This window comes from Dendrobium catenatum, unplaced genomic scaffold (assembly GCF_001605985.2).
Source record: "Dendrobium catenatum unplaced genomic scaffold, ASM160598v2 fragScaff_scaffold_651, whole genome shotgun sequence".
In the NCBI taxonomy this organism is placed as follows: domain Eukaryota; kingdom Viridiplantae; phylum Streptophyta; class Magnoliopsida; order Asparagales; family Orchidaceae; genus Dendrobium; species Dendrobium catenatum.
Window position 1 is genome coordinate 1,287,205 of NW_021319113.1, and position 18,013 is coordinate 1,305,217.

The window sequence follows — 18,013 nt, forward strand, 5'->3', positions numbered from 1 at the left end:
AATACAGAGAAACAGGAAGGATTCATGCCATAATTGTTCGACAAATTTTACGCTGGCTGTCGCAGAGAAATAGGAAAAAGAAAAAAAAAATTTAAGATGATTACTGGCAACTACAAATTTCATTATACTACTTACCGCAACAGAATAAGTGCTTTATCTTGATCACCGGCTGCCATGTCCTTGAGAGCAAGCTTTTTATAAGACCATAAAACAATCATGTAAACCAGCAGTTGCAATTCAACATTTTAAAATCAAATGAGTTAAATTAGTTTACCTCGAGCAGCTTCTTAGGAGGTACAGCTTCTATAGGAATTAAGACCTCAGAATCTGCAGCACTATTATGGTCGTTTTCTGTAGCAACTCTGTTCTTCACCGGCTCCATTAAATTCGGCAAACCCAATTGATTTCGAACATTTGGATTTTTTAAACACAATTGCTGCATAAAGGAAAGGTCGATTTCTGTCATTAAGTGGATCGAAAAAATGTATTGATATACATATATTTGTGCTTTCATGTATGTATGCGCACAAAGATATAGCATTCATTGTATACAGAAATTGGTTCATGGTTTATGTCAAGCATTCTAGTTTCTTTTTGCAGCCGTTTGGTTGGCTGAAAAAGAAATGCAAAATAAAATATAATGCAGTTTAAAAGGAATATATTTGAAATATTTAGTGGAAGAATGTGAAATAAAATGAATTCAGTGTAAAACCCAATGATGATAGTAGGTGATTGCCGGCAAAAAGAGGCGAGTGGGTGGCAATCAAAGGCAACGGTGGCTGCGACGGAGTTGGGGACAAATTGCGATGGGCGATGCTGGCCAGCAACAATCAGTAGCGGCTAAAGGCGGTGGGTGTTAGCAACCGATAGGGAAAACCGGCGGCAATGCTAAAGAATTTATATTGTATTTAAAAATCACTCAAATCTAACGATTTTCAAATACACCAAAATTGTACTAGATAAGTACATTCCAACTACACCAAAATTTTACTCTGCGTTTCTTTTACTTCAAAAAAAATACTCATACTTTCAAAACATTTACATTTAAAATACTTTACACCCATTATACTTCAACCAAATAGCCTCTTACCGATATTTTCAAAACATTTGCATTTAGAATACTTTACATCCATTTTACTTCACACCAAACAACCCCTTAGCCCAAGGGGTACAAACTCAAAAAGTTTGGTCGAATTGAACAGTCAGTCCAATGAGTTTTGAATTGTGGGTTCCAAAAGTTCACGCCCTGACCTCCCGTCTTTTAGGAGAGCTTTAACGAATTAAGTTATGAGGTAAATTTTCAAAAGGCAGATTGGGTTTTAAACAAGACACTAACCAGAGTTTTCGCCCTCATTTTGCGAGGACTTTATGATGAGTTCAGGTTTATAGGCGCAAGCCTCTATAGTTGATTAACACTCCCGATAGCAAGAGAGAACTTTCGATTAATACCAGTCGTCGAATAAATACGTAGTATCGAACATATATGTAATATCTAGCTTATAGTAGCAACATGGTTTGGTACTTGAAATTTAATATTTAAAATTAAAAAATTTACCATCTTACACTTAAAGCAAATGGTGGGGGAATGATGATGAACCCGATCAAAATCCCATAGTTCTGTCATCTCGGGTCATCATGGTCTCTGGTCTGCAGTCGACCTAACCTGACAGAAAGATCCTTGCAGCAGCTATAGGTTGTTTCATCCGAGGATACCTTGTAAACCTGTGATGAATATTTATCTAAATGATAAATTTGAATCCACCTTAGCTAACAGAGGACTTTGTGTCCTATCTATTATATAATATTGATTCATATCTAAATGATTTGATGTCATTATGGAGCATTCAGGCTATGACTATAACCATAATATAGTGGGGTTTAGAAATGCATGTTGTAGCCTCTCGTATGGGTAAAAAATTTACTAAAATATGAGTGCGGGCCCCAAAATTTTTTTGGAACCACTTTTTTAATTTATTATTATTTGCTCATCTAGAAATGCATGTCATAGCCTCTCGTATGGGTAAAATTTTGAATTTGGACTCATGCAGGGACTCAAGTAAGTTTCCCCTTTGATAAATTCGACACTTTGAACATGTCGATGCAACCATTTTGCAAACAAACAATATTTTGAGTAATTTTTATCACGAGCAAGTTATTTCAAATCATAGCTCTAACTATGATCTATTACATAAATTCCAGTTTGTCTTACAATTAAGACAACCTAAACTCACAGCTTGCCATGGTTAATCGGCCGGCCTCAAAGTTCCTAACCTTCGCCAAATTTTAGGCATGCATAGTTGACCCAAACAAGCCCATACATAGGCCAAAAGCCCAAATCTTTGATAAGAACAACAAGAGTTTAACACAGTGCAAATTCTAACCAAACTGAATAAGATACAAAATAGGCCTTACAATTATAATTTCAGAATTAATGATAGAAATACCATAGCATTATATCTTCGAATAAGTGGTAAAAAAAAACAATGAAACGGGAAAAATGCTAAGAAATACCCCTTCAATAACTTAAGTAGCCTATTACACCATAACATCATGAATTGTGTCCACCCTTAAGTATTAACAAATTTATACTACAGTTTGCATGTTAATTAGATACCACTAAAAAACAAACATATGCATCTAACTAATACCGTCCAGCTCACCTGTATTAAAGTCAATGAACTGTTGGTCACCCAATAAACCAAACTTCCCTGAAAAAGAAGAAAAATTAACGTCAAAAAACTACATACAATTACAAAAACAGGACTATTGTCATCAAAAGACAATCATGAGCTGGGCATCAAAGGTTTATTTTTTGCCTCGCCTTACAGAACTTCAAACAATGGTTCCAAGTCCATATGCCAGTTTGTCTTTAACTGTTTAAATTTCAAACACTCAAGTTGAGCGGCAATTTAACTACAAAAATTAAGGGTCTGATGTTAAGTATTATATGTCTTTAAAGATGTTACAAGAGCTTTATGTTTAGACAACAATGTAAAGAAAATTGCCAATTTAACATCAGAATATCTAATGAATAAACTCACAATGACAGTAAAGTTTTTCAAGATTTTAATTCTTCAAAAATAACTAACTGGAGATTTATTGCGAGTATGAGGATTGATTTTAGGGTTAGAATGCATTTTCTCTTCAATTTCTAGCACCAAGGGAAAATAAAATGTTGTAATTAAAATTTAAACAAAACTATTCCGATTATAATGACTATTCTTAAGGGAAACAGTATCCTACTATGGGTTTTGGGGACACTTGTGGTTGTTTTGGAGTTAAAATGCAGGATCGTAGTTATTTGTATCCCTTGAGCAGTAGTTTCGTGGTTTTTTGGGTTGCCACAATGCCACTCCCCCCCCCCCCCCCCCCCCCCCCCTTTTTTTTTTTCAGAAACAGTTACTGCAGTCCTCCTAGGGGACTATAGCTCCCTCCGTTTGTTTTGGCTATGGATATAGTGCTGCTTTGCAGCTTTTGCTCCTTTGCTCCAATATTTTTTTGGGCAGTCCTATTATCCTGTTTGTGTTTCATGAAGTCCATAAATTGGTCTATTGAGGCACGTAAAATGAGACTTCTATGACTTATAAACATTTGTTTCAAATGTGCAAATCATTCTTCTCCATAATGGTAACTAATCTTTAACCAGGTGGGAGACAGAGACTATTTCCTTGTTAAAGGAGAAGGGAACTAAATGTTCATCACAAAGAAGTTAAATTCAGATACATCTACAAACAATTAAATTGGAAGGTCTGTTAAAAATTCAACAAAATCGTTGCAAGTAAAATGGTGACAAAGTTCATTCTCCAAATTATTTACAGCCCAATTAGATTCCGCAATCTCAAAGAAATATTGTGACCCTCGCTCATACTGTGAAGAATACCTTATATTCTCGTTACTCACCTTGTCCCTTTCTACCATGATGCCATTTAAAAAAAAAAATCATGGTAATTACTTCTAAATGGAGAACGAAGGTGCATTAATTTCACCTTGTAGTTTAACTTTACATTAGCAGATCATCCCGAGAAGTCAAACTTTCAATGTGGATGATCTTTGCTAGCAATTAGTATAATGACGTGGGACTTTGTGCACAAAATAAAATCATAATTTTGTAAAGAAATGGTTTATGGACCAACCTGGGGAATATAAAACCCAACAAGGAACAGTGGAATTGATAGAATATCCAGATACAATTTGTAGAACTGCAACAAAAATGATAACATAAGAAGGTAGAAAAAGTTACAAAACTAGTAAGAATATGAAATTGTGAAGCATCATAATTTAAAACTCCCATTGTTGTTCCCAAAGCCTAGACTATAAAAGTTAAAACTTAAGAGTTGATCAGGTTCAAAATGAACCATAAACCTTATATAAAATCTAATTAAATGAAATGTAGCACTCTATACAAATGAATGGAAGTGCATATTCATAGAATCAGCCTCACATAAACGGGATAAGTGCATATTCATAGCATAAATACAACGTTTTAATAAGCCAATGAGGAAAACATCATAGCAAACAATGGTAGAAGTCCTATTTTGCCAACTCACTTTTGCCAACAAACCTAAAACTCCTTGCAGATTTGCAATTTTGATTGTTCGAAAAGATATCTGTCAGGAACCAGAAATCAAGATCAGCTACCAATCTGAAATTATACAAATCGAGTATGAACCAGCACCATGAACTAAAACATTAATCTGAAAAAAACTGTGCATTCATAAAATATATTCAAACAAAAACATTGATCTAAGAGATGGTTAATTACTATCACATTCAGACAAAAAGAAATTTCGTAGAAGCTCATTTAAATGTTGTCTGAAGTACCTTGATTTGGTTTACTACAGTAATATGTGCTGTTTTCATCCCCAATAGTTGAGATCAGGTTAATTTTCAACACTATGACGTACATGCTCAGACCATGCAGATCAATTTCCTATAATATTTCCCTAAATTCTTAATTTTAGTTTCAAAACTGATGTGAACTATTGCACATTTGCATTCCAAATTGAAGAGGAACATGTGAAGCAAGTCATGTGTTCGGCTTGTGAACACATGCTACAATTACGAAGAATAAAGCTTTCATATACAAGTCTTTCAATTTAATTAACAGCGAAACAAAATCATCGGAAAAACAACTAGATAACTAGTAAAGTGGGAACAGAGTTTTTGTGCAACCATGGTTGGTAACAAAATCTGGCATCACAAATGGATATCATGCAGTGATTAGATGATAAAATAGCTTAGATGTAAATAGGTTAAGAACAGCAATTAATGATATTACCTGAACATTTATGTAATGCAAACCAGCAATCAAGGTAGGGAAAGTAAAGCACATAATACCACTTGGATAATCAGTCAAATTTAGGAACCACAGAGCACCGCCCTGGAAAAAAAAAAGGCAATAAGGATGTATTGAATATAAAGTATAACAACAACAACAACAACAACATCAAGCCTTTATCCCACTACGTGGGGTCGGCTACATGAATATAAAGTATAAACATAAAAAATGGAACAAGACCAATAGTAGAAGTCATTTACAAGTTAAGAGTTCTTGTAATTTAAATAACGGCATTTTAAGCAATTAAATATTTTCTGTCATTCCGCTCCCAACAGGAATCCCAGAATAGCTAAATCTGGAAATGCCTTTGTTACTTAAAGTACAGGAGTGCCTTCCTCCAATCCGATTGCATTGAATCTCTCCCTATTGTGGATATTATTATTTTCATGAGAACAACATTCATTTAGACTCCTCTACCAATGGCTCATATGAAAACTGATTTTATGAAAAATGTTATTCAAGGACATAAAATCATACTGGAAAAAAAATCCTTGAATTGGAAGGGGGGGGGGGGTGGGGGATCGGCGGGATATCCAAGGGGAAGGGGGCGGCGGGTTCCAAGAGGAGAGGGGGCTAGGGTTTGGAATTCAATTCTATTCAATCCCTCAATAAATCTGAAATAAATTTCAAATTTAATTGTGTTTGGAGGGAATTAATTCAAGATTTGAATTTGAATTCACCTTGGGTTGAGGCTAGATTTGGAAACACAAGGGGAGAGCCCATTAATGGGGGACCGGCGGTATGGGAGGGAGAGGAGAGGAAATTATTTTAATAACCTGAAATTATTCTCAGGTTTAGGGGGAATTAGGAGGGAAAAAGTATTTGAAATTGATTTGAAACTCATGTGTCATCAATGCATTAATGGGGGGCATTGATGGGGCTCCATCAAAATGTGGCCGGCAGCTTATAGAGGGGAGAAATTGATGTGGGGGCAATGGAATGTTTTCCAAATCAGCACACAAGATCTAGGAAGGAGTATGAAGAAATCCATTCGAATTTGAATTTCGTCATGATGCGCTTTCAAAACTTTCCTAATTAGGATCTTGACAAATTTGGAAAGTTTTACAATTTACTCAATTTTGAATTTCACAATTTGAGCAAATGGAGGAATGGGGAAGGGAGGCTGGCAGTGAGGTGGTGGGAGAGGTGGTGGGGAAGGGGTGGCCGGCGGCCAAAGGGATGGCCGGCAGATGGGCTTCAGTTGGTGGAGGTGGAATTAAATGGGGTTCGATTTGGAGTTGGTGAGAAAATGATTTAGGTGATGGAAAATGAGGGAAAACACAAAAGAAGATAGAACGACCTTAACCACGAGCCGCGGACTCTTCCAACGACTGGTGGGCCTTGCGAATTGCTTCCCTTGAGCTCTCTTCCCTCTCAAGCACTCATGCTAGAAAAGTAGAAACAAAACATCAATCTTCATTCCAATATTCATTAGCCATTACAAGAGAAAATACCCATATATATATATAGGTCTCAAGCATACAAGAAAAATAAAGACTAAATTGCCCTCAGGGCCCCAACATGACTCAACTCAACATAAGGGTACAAGAGGAAGACATAAAAATAAAATGCATAAACAACTAGAAATATAAGCTCTGAATTGTGGCCATCGATCTGCGATGCTTCCGGCGATACACATGTTTGAACCTTGGATCGATGTCCTCATCAGCCTTCCTCCAATCCGATTGCATTGAATCTCTCCCTATTGTGGATATTATTATTTTCATGAGAACAACATTCATTTAGACTCCTCTACCCATGGCTCATATGAAAACTGATTTTATGAAAAATGTTATTCAAGGACATAAAATCATACTGGAAAAAAAATCCTTGAATTATCATCAACTAGTTGTCTGAAGCTGATTTTTCTACTAAAAGTTCATTTTCCCTCTTTAAGGTTAATCAAGGAGAAATATTCCTAAAATATTCAAACCAATTCTATAAGGAAAATAATTATTCAGTCTCTATGTAATAATCTTAGAAAAATAAGCTTATTGCTCCTAAATCTTTTGAATCATTTCCAATTTTTGGGAAACAACTCTCTCATTTTCCAGATGATATTCTTCAATCTTTGACATGTTCTTGTGATTTCATAAATTGAATGCCCCAATTTCTTCTTTGGAACCTCAAGCTTTTTTCCTCTTGTTTAGTATGTTCTTGAGTTTTGCTTCTGATATAAATTTTGGTACTTGGAATATTCCTTGTTTAGGTTCTACCATAAAGAGGACTATGATCAAAGAGGAGTGCCTAATAAAAATTTTTGATATTATTTGTCTATAAGAAATTAAACTCGAGGATATCTCCCTAGCATTATGAGAGACATCATTGGCAACAGTTTCAATGGGTAGATTTCTCTACTATTAGTAACTCCAAGGATATTTTATATTGATGAAACTCTTACTATTTTGATATTCTTTACTCCAAGATGGATATTTATTTAATTAATATTCATATTCTCAAGAAACTGTAAAATTATTTTCATAATTGTTTATGCGCCATCTAACAAATATGAAAAAAATCTAATTTTGGAATGAATTATTGGTTTGAGCTAGTCTTCCAAATGGATGTTGTGTGGTGATTTCAATGATAATTTGCCTTTGAATGAAAGATATTCTAACAGCACAAAACAACCTTCATGTTTCTTCATTGATTGTGTCAATTTTTTTTACGAGATCTTGGGTTTAATTCATCATGATTTGATGAAAATTTTCGAATGTATTCTTGGGGAAAGCCTCTCTTGCCAGTTTGAGTTATGATATTATCTCCCAAAAAAGAGGTTTGTGACAATCAAAATTATTTCAGGCTTATTAATCTCCTTAATGAGATTTTCAAAATCTTCACCAAAGTATTGGCTAATAGGCTTAGACTCTATTTTCATCATCAGTTGGATCATTCTCATGTAGCCTTTATTGAAGGAAGAGAAGCCCTTGAGTGCATCATTGTTTCTCATGAAGTCATTCACTCCAATTCCATGAAATAAGGTGGACTTTGGAAAAGCTTTTAACTGTTGTAATTGGAATTTCACTTATGCTACTCTGAAGGAAAGACCTTTTTCCTCCTAAATTCATCCATTGGGGTTAATCCTTAAGTGCATGCTAATTTTCAAATCCTTGTTAATCATGAGCTCCCTAAACTATTCAAATGTTTCAAAAGTCTAAGGCAAGCTGGTCTCTCATCTTTTGTCGTTAACATTAAAGATGTTTTTCATGAAATGCTTAGAATTGTTTGAGAATGATGGTTAGATTAAAGAAAACAAACACAATAATTGCAACATCATCAACAACATTCAACTTGTAGAAGATGCTCTTTATTTTGTAGCACAACAAGCCATCAGGTTTTGGGTCTCCAACATTTTGTTTCACTTTTAAGGTCTTCAAGCTTGAACTTAATTTCTCTAAATCTTCTTTGATTTAGCTTGGTGGTTCTCAAGATAAAGTTCTTCCTATTGCTAATGTGTTAGGATATTCCCATTTAAATACTTCTTCTCAGATATTTAGGCTTGCCTCACTCAATGATGCTACTATGCCACAAGATCCACCTAAACCCAAGGATGCTAATGTAACTATGGATTACAAAGTCTCGGCCCATCTCCTCAAATTACCTGCATTGCTAAGCATCTATGACTCCCTCATCATGTCTAAAGACATCCGCGAAACACTTGCTAAAGCTTTGCAAAATCCAGAGCAATATGAGGTGTTCTTTGTCAAACAAGCATGAAATAAGCTTTGTCTGCTCTTGGGAATAGCAAATCACAATCGACCACTTTATGTTACTGCTAAGAGTAACAATATTCAAGTAAACATAATATTGATTGATACAAGTTCCTCTGTTAATATGATGAGTCTCAAAATACTCAAAGGACTAGCCCTTGATGTTCAATATTTGAACAAAAGTATAGTATCTCCAATGAACAAGGACAAAGAACCTTGGGATCCTTGGTCTGACCTCCAAGCTTTGGGGAACTCTACACAGAAGCAAGATTTCATATGATTGATTCTAACACATCTTAGAAGGCACTCTTCGGAAGACTGTAGCTCCATGAAGATGGTATTGTGTCTTCAAAACTTCATTAATGCATGAAATACAACCTAGATAATGAAGAACATCAAATCGATGGCGATGAACAACCACTCTTGGTGCACATGGTTAAAATCTATGATGACGCCAAGTACTTTATAACGCAAAAGCCAAAAATTGTTGCTCTTCCAGAAAGTCGGACTTCTACATTCAATAAGACAAAGCTAAAAGATAAAGGCAAAAATAAATTGAAGCAAATTAGCTCAGTGTCTCATCTCAGCAATGATACTGAAGAAGATGATGATATCTCCAAAACCTATAAGCCTCTGATCAGAGAAAAAAGGATAAGTGAACAATCAAATGTCTCTTTTGATTATGAAGTAAATCGTGCAAATAAAGTACGATGCAGCTCTTCAAGTAGAATGAGTGATGATAAAGAAGAAGAATTCTTTTATCAACCCAAAAATACTATGGAGCTTCATATTGAAGGGGATCCGAGGCCCAGTTCCATAATTAAGAAGTTAAAGAAAGTTTCAATTTCATTGATAAGGATATCTAAAGGTCAGATACCGACAAACGTCATCAAAATAGTACCCATGCCGGCCGCGCATTTTAAACTTTGATTTCCTCATCAAACACACTTATAGAAGTGTTGAAAACCTTTTATGCTCCCCCAAGGAGAGGTTACAATGAACGTGGAATCTTTTTATATGAATTAAAGGTGGTATTAAGTCATACTTCACATGAAATAAAATGGGAATGGGAAGAGGAATACAGGTTTCTAGTCATCCCTTAATATCCCGCACCCCTTACAAAAAGGCTTGTTGAAAGAAATATCATATGGACGCAAACAAACAAGCAAGCCCGTTATTTCAAAAATATTTGGCATAACGAACATACACAAAAGCCCATTGGAAAAGGTTGGTCTACAACATGGGGTCTTGGATATGCTCAATCTCCATGCCATATACTAGCAACATCCTATAACATTACAGACAAAGATAAGGAATCACCCAAATCTAAAAAATCAATATCAAGATGAAGATTTAATTGTGGATCTAAAGGAAGCTCCAAAAGAATTTGAAGAGGGTAATCAAGCTACTATAGATGAGCGCAAAGAAGTAAATTTGGGTACATAGAGAGATATCAAACCTACATTTCTCGGTGCTAATCTCTCGCATAATAAAGCGAAAGAGCTTAAAATGTTATTTCTCAAATATAAAGACTATTTCGCATGGAACTATACTGAAATACCTGGATTATCACTAGAGGTGGCAGTGCATAAGCTTTCCATTGATACCAAAATGCAGCCAATTAGACAAGCACCCAAGCGAATGCGACTTAAAATTGAAGAACAAGTCATTGCTGAAAAAAAGGCTCATTGAAGCTAGCTTTATCCGAGAAGAAAAATATGCCGACTGGATCACCAAATTTGTACCAGTAAGGAAAAAAAATGGTCAAATACGCATTTGCATAAACTACCGGGATTTAAATAAAGCATGTCCAAAGGATGACATTTCACTACCCTGCACAAAACTTATGGTCGATAATGCATCGAACCATGATATGTTCTCATTTATGGATGGATCATCGGGCTATAATCAAATTAAAATAGATCCAAATGATGAAAAACACACGTCATTCCGAACTCCCATTGGTATACACTGCTACAAGGTGATGCTGTTTGGTTTCAAAAATGTAGGGGCTACCTATCAGAGAACAATGACTCGAATCTTTGATGATCTAATTCACAAATATATTGAATGTTATGTTGATGACTTGGTTGTAAAAGTAAAGTTCAACATGAGCATGTAAATGATTTTAGAATTGTATTCCAAGGAATTTGAAAATTCAATTTGAAAATAAATCCACTAAAATGTGCTTTTGGTGTTTCATCCGAAATTTTTTTTGGGATTTATTGTATACCATAGGGGAATCGAAATCGATCCTGCTAAAATTAAAGTAATTGTGGAAATGCTGCCACCAAAAACACTAAGACAACTTCGTTCAATCCAAGAAAGATTGATGTACATTCAAAGGTTTATATCTAACGTTTCAGGTATATGTCAACCATTATGGTTAATGAAGAAAAATACCCATTTTATATGGGATAATGCCTGTCATGAAGCATTTGATAGCATAAAATAATATTTGCCACATCTTTCAATTCTTGCTGCCCCTATCGTAGCTCGAAAGCATTGCAAAGAAATGTTGGTATCCTATGATTAAAAAAAATCCAAAGAAACCTTGCATCCCTGAAAGGAAATTTTCTTTATATAGGTGGCAAGATAATTTTAATAAATTATGTTTTATCATCTATTCTTTTTTCCTTTCTTTTGGGTGCTAGATTTGGTCATTAATAAAATTAATAGCATTCCTTTTGGTCAATTGGAAAAGCATTTGCAAACCCCAAAAGCTTGGACAACTTGATATTAGACATCTCCGATCCATGAATATTTAACTTCTCTCTAAATGGTTCTAAAAATCTGTTCATGTGGACTCTAAATCCTCACAGGCAATATTATCAACAACAATTACTACAGAAACACTTCTAAACTTGATTTCTAGTTGGGCGAAGGCACTCATGTATTCATTTCATTAAAGGACTTGAAAATGTTTCTTTTCCTTTCGTCAATCTGATTTCCAGGATAGTTCATAACAAAGAAAAAGTGAACTTTCGGACAAATGTTTGGGTTCATAATTTGCATTTAGCCACGTTTTGCCCTCATTTCAACAGGCTGGCTTGGAATCCTAATTCTTTAATGAAATTTCTATGTTACTCTAATAAAAGTTGGGACCATCATTGGAAATGAATCACTCATTTTCATCTAATGATATATCAAACCTTTATTTAGAATTGGAGTGATTTAACTTGAATTGAAATTGTGACCCACAGATGTGATTCTTTCTTCTAATGACCTTTATTCAAGTAACTTGTTATATTCTAGTAGTTTCTTATAAAAATATCTAGGAGGACTTGGTTCCTTTGAAATTTTTTTTTTTTAGTTGGGTTATTTTTCTGGAAAATTTCAAGCAAACTTATCTTTCACGGTTGGGTTTTAAGACTACATCATGTATCATGTTCAACTCTATTCCAAATGATACTACACTTATAATTGTCAATTGTGGTTTCTTCTCTAGCATTTGGATGTCTCCTTTCTCACGTTAGAGTTACTAATGACACAGCTTACCTCTTGATTCTTTCATATCAACTTAGGGTTCATTTCGGGTAGCTCTCTCCTGCTTTGCTTTTTAGACTGTTGTCATGCTTCCATTTGGCTCCTGCTACTGACAATTTCTATAGTGAGAGCACTATTTATAATCAGATCTAGCAGTAAGAAAATTGTTGTCCATTTTTTTCAAAATAAAAATATTTATAATACCTACAGTAGCTTTCAAAAAAATTATTTTATCCACAATAGTTTTAATATTTCTTTACAAAAAGTTGCAGCAACCCCAAACGGCCTTAGAGTGATCATTATATGAAAGATATTGTTAAAAGCATTAGGGATATATTTCAGGTCTCTACTTCCTAAAAGGGGCATTTTGTAAATATTTCTTAATCAACATTATTAATTAAATTCTACTTCTCATAACCCAATCAAAGGAATAAGCAAGTGCCAAATTTGAGATCTAAGAGAGATTCTTCACCCAAGAAGATAAAAGTTCCTCAGTTTGGGTTCTTCATGAAGGGAATGGATTTAAGATTGTGGGATGAAGATCAGGGCACTTTAGCTTCTTCTTCCACGAGAGATTGTGATGTTAAGTAGCTTGCGTATTTTATCTTCAATTTTTCTTTTTCTTGGAGATTTGGACGAGAACTTTTCTTTTCCTAGTTAACTTTCCTTTAAGAAAGATTTATCCTAATTGGTGAGATCTTCTCTATTATCCTTATTAGTTTTTTTTAAAAAAGCTTTGATTGTTTTATTATTCATCTCAATTTGTACTCTATAGATTTGCTAGTAGATAAATTTGAGCCTCATTAACCCATTGATGTAGTTCATAGAATGACAATATAAATGTTAGTGTTCTTGTCTCTATGTTTATTTTATTGTTTCCATATCATAGCTATGTCTGTGGTGCTAGTTTTCTTTCTCATAGGTTCATATATTTAATCTTTTTAGCACTCTTAAAAGAATTATTTTAAGCATTTCAGTTCTACTAAACTGGTATAAAAGCAGCATGGTTGAACCTAGGACATGGCATCATCAATGCCTTCCATCAGCACTACCAAATATGAGTTTGAGAAGTTCATTCAGAATAAGGACTTTAATTATATGGAAGATAAAGATGAAAGTATCTTTGTCTAAGGATAGTTGGCTCAAAACTTTGAACCAAAAGATTCCCTAATTGGCAGAGATGAGGAAGGAGAGATGAATAAAAAATCCTTGGTTTAGTTATCCTCAATTTCGGATATGAAGTTCTTTGAAATGAAGTAGATCCAAGTACTGCATAATTGGCAAACTACCAATCGTGAATCGTCTTGCTTTAAATTAACAATTGTTTGATTTTCACATGAACGATGGTATAATACTGCAAAAGCACTTTGATGACTACAACCAGCTTAGGTTGGATCTAGCAAATATAATTGTAAATATTAAAAGGGAAGATATAGCTTTGACCTTGCTATACTCTCTATCATCCACTTATAAGCACATTCTTAGCTATTTCTATGATAGAAGTGAAGTCCACCATTTATTAAGACTTCGTTTGGTTCTTCCTCTATTTTTGTTAAAGGTAGTTTTAGAAACAATGGTTAAGAGAATGGAGTTTTCTAACGAAGAATCAAATATCAAAAAGCTTCTCAAAACAGTAGAAAAATGAAGTTCCCTAAAAAATATTTATATAAAAGTGTCCCATCCAAGCATCGACCAAAAAAATAATCTCTCCATTTCTAAATAGAAGAGGAAAAAAAACGGAAACAAATGAGGCCTAAATGAGTAAAGGAAAAAGGTGAAAGAAGAAGGCATAGTTAAGGACTTATTTGTGAGAAAAGATAAGTGCATGAAGAAAGCAAGAGAGAAAAAGAGGGAGATTAAAACCAATGTCAACAAAAAGGGGGTCCATGCCACTAGGCAACAAATTTGGATTCTGGAAATCATATTACAGATTATTGCAAGAAAAGTTCGAGGTCAGAAAGGAAAATCTAGCTCTGAAACAACTTCAATTTGGGTCTAAATAGTTCTAACAATTGCACATTCTCATATTTCTTACATTAAAGATTAGATCCTCAAATCTAGATGTTAATATCACCCCTTATAGGGTTTGATTTCATTCTTCTAGGTCTATTAATGGTGAAAATGTCCTTATGGATAAAGAAATGGCTTGAAATATATGGGGTAGGGATGATTTAGATCAAGACAAAGATGTGGAATAGGGACGATTTAGATCAAGACATGATAAAGATAAGACGACTTTAGATGAGGTCATATATACGCCATCTTTGCAAAAGACTTATGTTCGTGGTTTGTTTGCCTCAATCGGATGCATATTCATTATTGATGGTAAAGTTTTATATGTTTTCATGGGTGTCAAGTTTTTATAAGGGCAAAAAAAAAAAATAAAGATCTCTACTTTCTTCAAGACAACACAATTACAAGTGATGCACCAATTTCATCCTCGGATGATTTCATCAAATTATGGCACATAAAGATTGGGCATATCTTAAATTGGAATCTATTATAGTTGAGCAAGAAAGAATTTCTTAATGGTCAAAGTGTGGGACTTTGGAGTTTTGTGAGAATTGTTGATGTTAAACTATAATGATTTATTGTTCTACAAAAATTAACACTAATGAATAGGTTTAGATGGTTAAATGTTTATTCTCGTCTGAAGCATCTATCAAGTATAATATGAGCAAAAGCAATTTGTTTTTTATAAAGTTTAAATTTCTAATCCTTCATTCATCGATAGATTTTTCTTCTCAATCACCATATGGGGAGAAGTATGACTTAAATGTCTTATGTTAGCGCAACCCCCCACCCCCTCCCCCCTTCTCCCATAATGTATAGCCCTGCAGTTCATAATGTATAGCCCTGCAGTTCAAACTGTTGAGATGAGCTTTGTAAAGGTAATCTAGCCCTCAAACGGTTATCCATGACCGGCCTACAGGATGTGATTTTACCCCTGATAACTTGAAATCGCTAGTGATATCAGGAAGTCATAGGTAAAGCAGTTAAGGACTACTAGATTCAGCAATTTTCTGGGTTCGATTATTTCCCCTTGCGCCAATAGCCATTAGATCTCAAGCAACCTGATTTGGGAAAGGGATGAAAGGCTAAAACAAGTCAATTGGTCACTCAATTAGGTAAAAGCTGAACCAAAAAAATGAATGAACAAAAGACTACCCGGCTTGACTTGAATTGAAGCGGATAATTTGAATGAGCTCGGATTAGAAATTGAATCAACAAGGATTTGATATATCTTTTGATTCTATTCAATTTGTATCCCTTCATATATTTGTTCATGGGTTTATAAATGCTTCTAGTCATGTAGCTATAGGTCATTCTTGACTGAACCACATAAATCAATGTTTTTGCCTATGTATCTTTATTTTCATTTTTTCATATCTGTTTTTTGTATGATGCTATTTTTAATTTTTCAATAGCACGTTTGATCTCTTGGAAAATTTCAAAGAGAATTGTTTGGACGCTTCAATTATAACAACTTTCCTAGTGTGCTTAACATCAAAAGCTGAGTCTTTGCATATGAAGTAGGCTCTATAGCAACAAGCATTTAAGAAACTGGAAAATGTAAATCAAAGAGAGTAATTTCCCTTACACTATCAAAGCCAGGGTGATGATCTAAACACATCCTCCGAATGCTGCTCATCCATAGCAAAAAGCATGGGAACTGTAACAGCATATAGACAAGTACAACAAAAATCAGGAAAACTAAGATATGACAAAAGAAGCAGTTTCAAGAAACACTTAACAAAAGTATTGCATTTCAAAAATTAAAGTTGGCAATTTTCAAAAAAATTGTTTGAAGCAATATCTCCTCTATATTGTGCTATAAAACTTCATCACAAAAGGATAGAGAATGATGGACAAGACTAGCATAAATGAATAGATAAGTAGAGCTAGTTTTATATTCAGTTAACTCTAATTCATAAATCCTTCACAGCTTCTACAAGTTTGTTATTATGAAAGAGGATATATATGTTTAAAACTTGTCCAGCTAGCATTCACCATATTCCCACCTATGAGTGCTTATGATTTACCTCATTATATGCCGGATCAAGATATGAAGGAATAGAGAATAACTATATGATCAAGAGAATAATGTATTACCAAGGTTTGGGATTGACCTGGGCTGTAAAGAATGCAAAGTTCCACAAATATGAGGGACAACCAAGTTCCCTTCTTTTCATATGAAATAACTGATATTGTTCTCGAAAACTCCTTTCTGACCGGGGAGGTGGAAATGGAGGCGGCACTTCTAGAAACAAGAATAATAAATAAGACAAAGCAGACGTGAAATACTGACATGCATGAAAATGTATTGAGTTAAAGTTGATTTAGGCAAAATCATCTGTATGGATTCAATATTCAAATCACAGTGAAATTGAAAAAAGACAGCACAGATCAAAAAACAAAGGCCGCGTCTTTCAAATGTGTAAGAACTTGAATCTTTATGCGCGATTAGAGCATTATTAGCAAGATATGCATTTGTTAATGATAATATTTGATTAATAAGATTGAAAATATATATATCTATGTAACAAACATGTAAGTGCGGTTTATGGTAACACTTGAGTCTTCCTAGCTCAGCAACAATCATATTAATAAACCTGGTTATAATGCCATCAATTCAAGATATAGGGATAAAGGGAGGAGGGATGAAGAAGATTGAAACAAATATAAATCGATACATCATTGGGTTTCTGTGATTGAATCATCATTATCATCATTAGACTTATCCTAAATATTTAAGGCCAGCTCAATATTTCTTTTTTATTCATTCATGTTGAGTATTGTATGGAATATTAATTACAGTAAACACAAGTCTTTAGTCGCAATTTCAAGCATTTCTTTGTCCTACTCATTTCCTTGAGGCTCTTGGATGATGTGCATGGGAATAGAGTGGGCAAATAGATATAATCAGATTTACCAGTAATGTTCAGGGTTTTGTTTATAACTGTGGTCAATATCTTCTATGATTGCAAGCCCTCGTAACTAACATCCTAAGATACTATTGATTAAGGAAGTCATTTGACTCAGCTCTATATGTATATTTGCTTTGCAAATGGTCCCTTGACTCTTTATGAAGGATCAAAATTGTCTCTGATAGGAAATATTTGAGTTCGCAAGTAACCCTAAGGGTAAACTTGAGTTCTCAAGCAATCCTAACACCAAACGAAGAGCAAACAGCAGTAAATCTGCTGTCCACAGCAGAAAAACAGCAAAACCACAAGGTAATCTGAGAGAAAACTCAAATAAAAGCTTGTATTCCACTAGTCGATGAATAAAATAGCAAGATACAATTGATCCTCAATTCGGAGGAGGATCGATCTCTCCCAAATCTCTAGACGCCATTAGAGCCCAAAGAAAACCTAAATCTAAGAGATCTCAAATTTCAGCCAAATTCAAGATACCCAAACCCTAGAAAAATCAACTATTTAATGCATACAATTCAAAAGGAATTCCCTAAACAGTC

The 18,013-nt window shown here is 34.4% G+C and overlaps 1 protein-coding gene across 5 annotated transcripts in view; it reads right to left on the reverse strand.

Annotated features, from left to right (window-relative positions):
• LOC110095939 (ALBINO3-like protein 2, chloroplastic) overlaps positions 1–18,013 on the reverse strand; it is a 29,079-nt gene that overhangs the window by 1,066 nt on the left and 10,000 nt on the right. For 2 of the 5 annotated variants that reach the window (XR_003700999.1, XM_028695511.1), the window contains exons 2-9: positions 16,665–16,792; positions 16,136–16,207; positions 5,279–5,380; positions 4,548–4,607; positions 4,134–4,199; positions 2,661–2,708; positions 275–436; positions 136–191 (exon numbers count right to left, since the gene is read on the reverse strand). Coding sequence is in view for 4 of the 5 variants with exons in the window: in XM_028695511.1 (XP_028551344.1) it covers positions 136–191; positions 275–436; positions 2,661–2,708; positions 4,134–4,199; positions 4,548–4,607; positions 5,279–5,380; positions 16,136–16,207; positions 16,665–16,792 (694 nt within the window). In the remaining variant the exon portion in view is untranslated. Of the gene's footprint in view, positions 1–135; positions 192–274; positions 437–2,660; positions 2,709–4,133; positions 4,200–4,547; positions 4,608–5,278; positions 5,381–16,135; positions 16,208–16,647; positions 16,796–18,013 lie in introns of those variants that run through there. The other 3 variants (XM_020821666.2, XM_020821668.2, XM_020821667.2) reach the window with 3 other exon arrangements.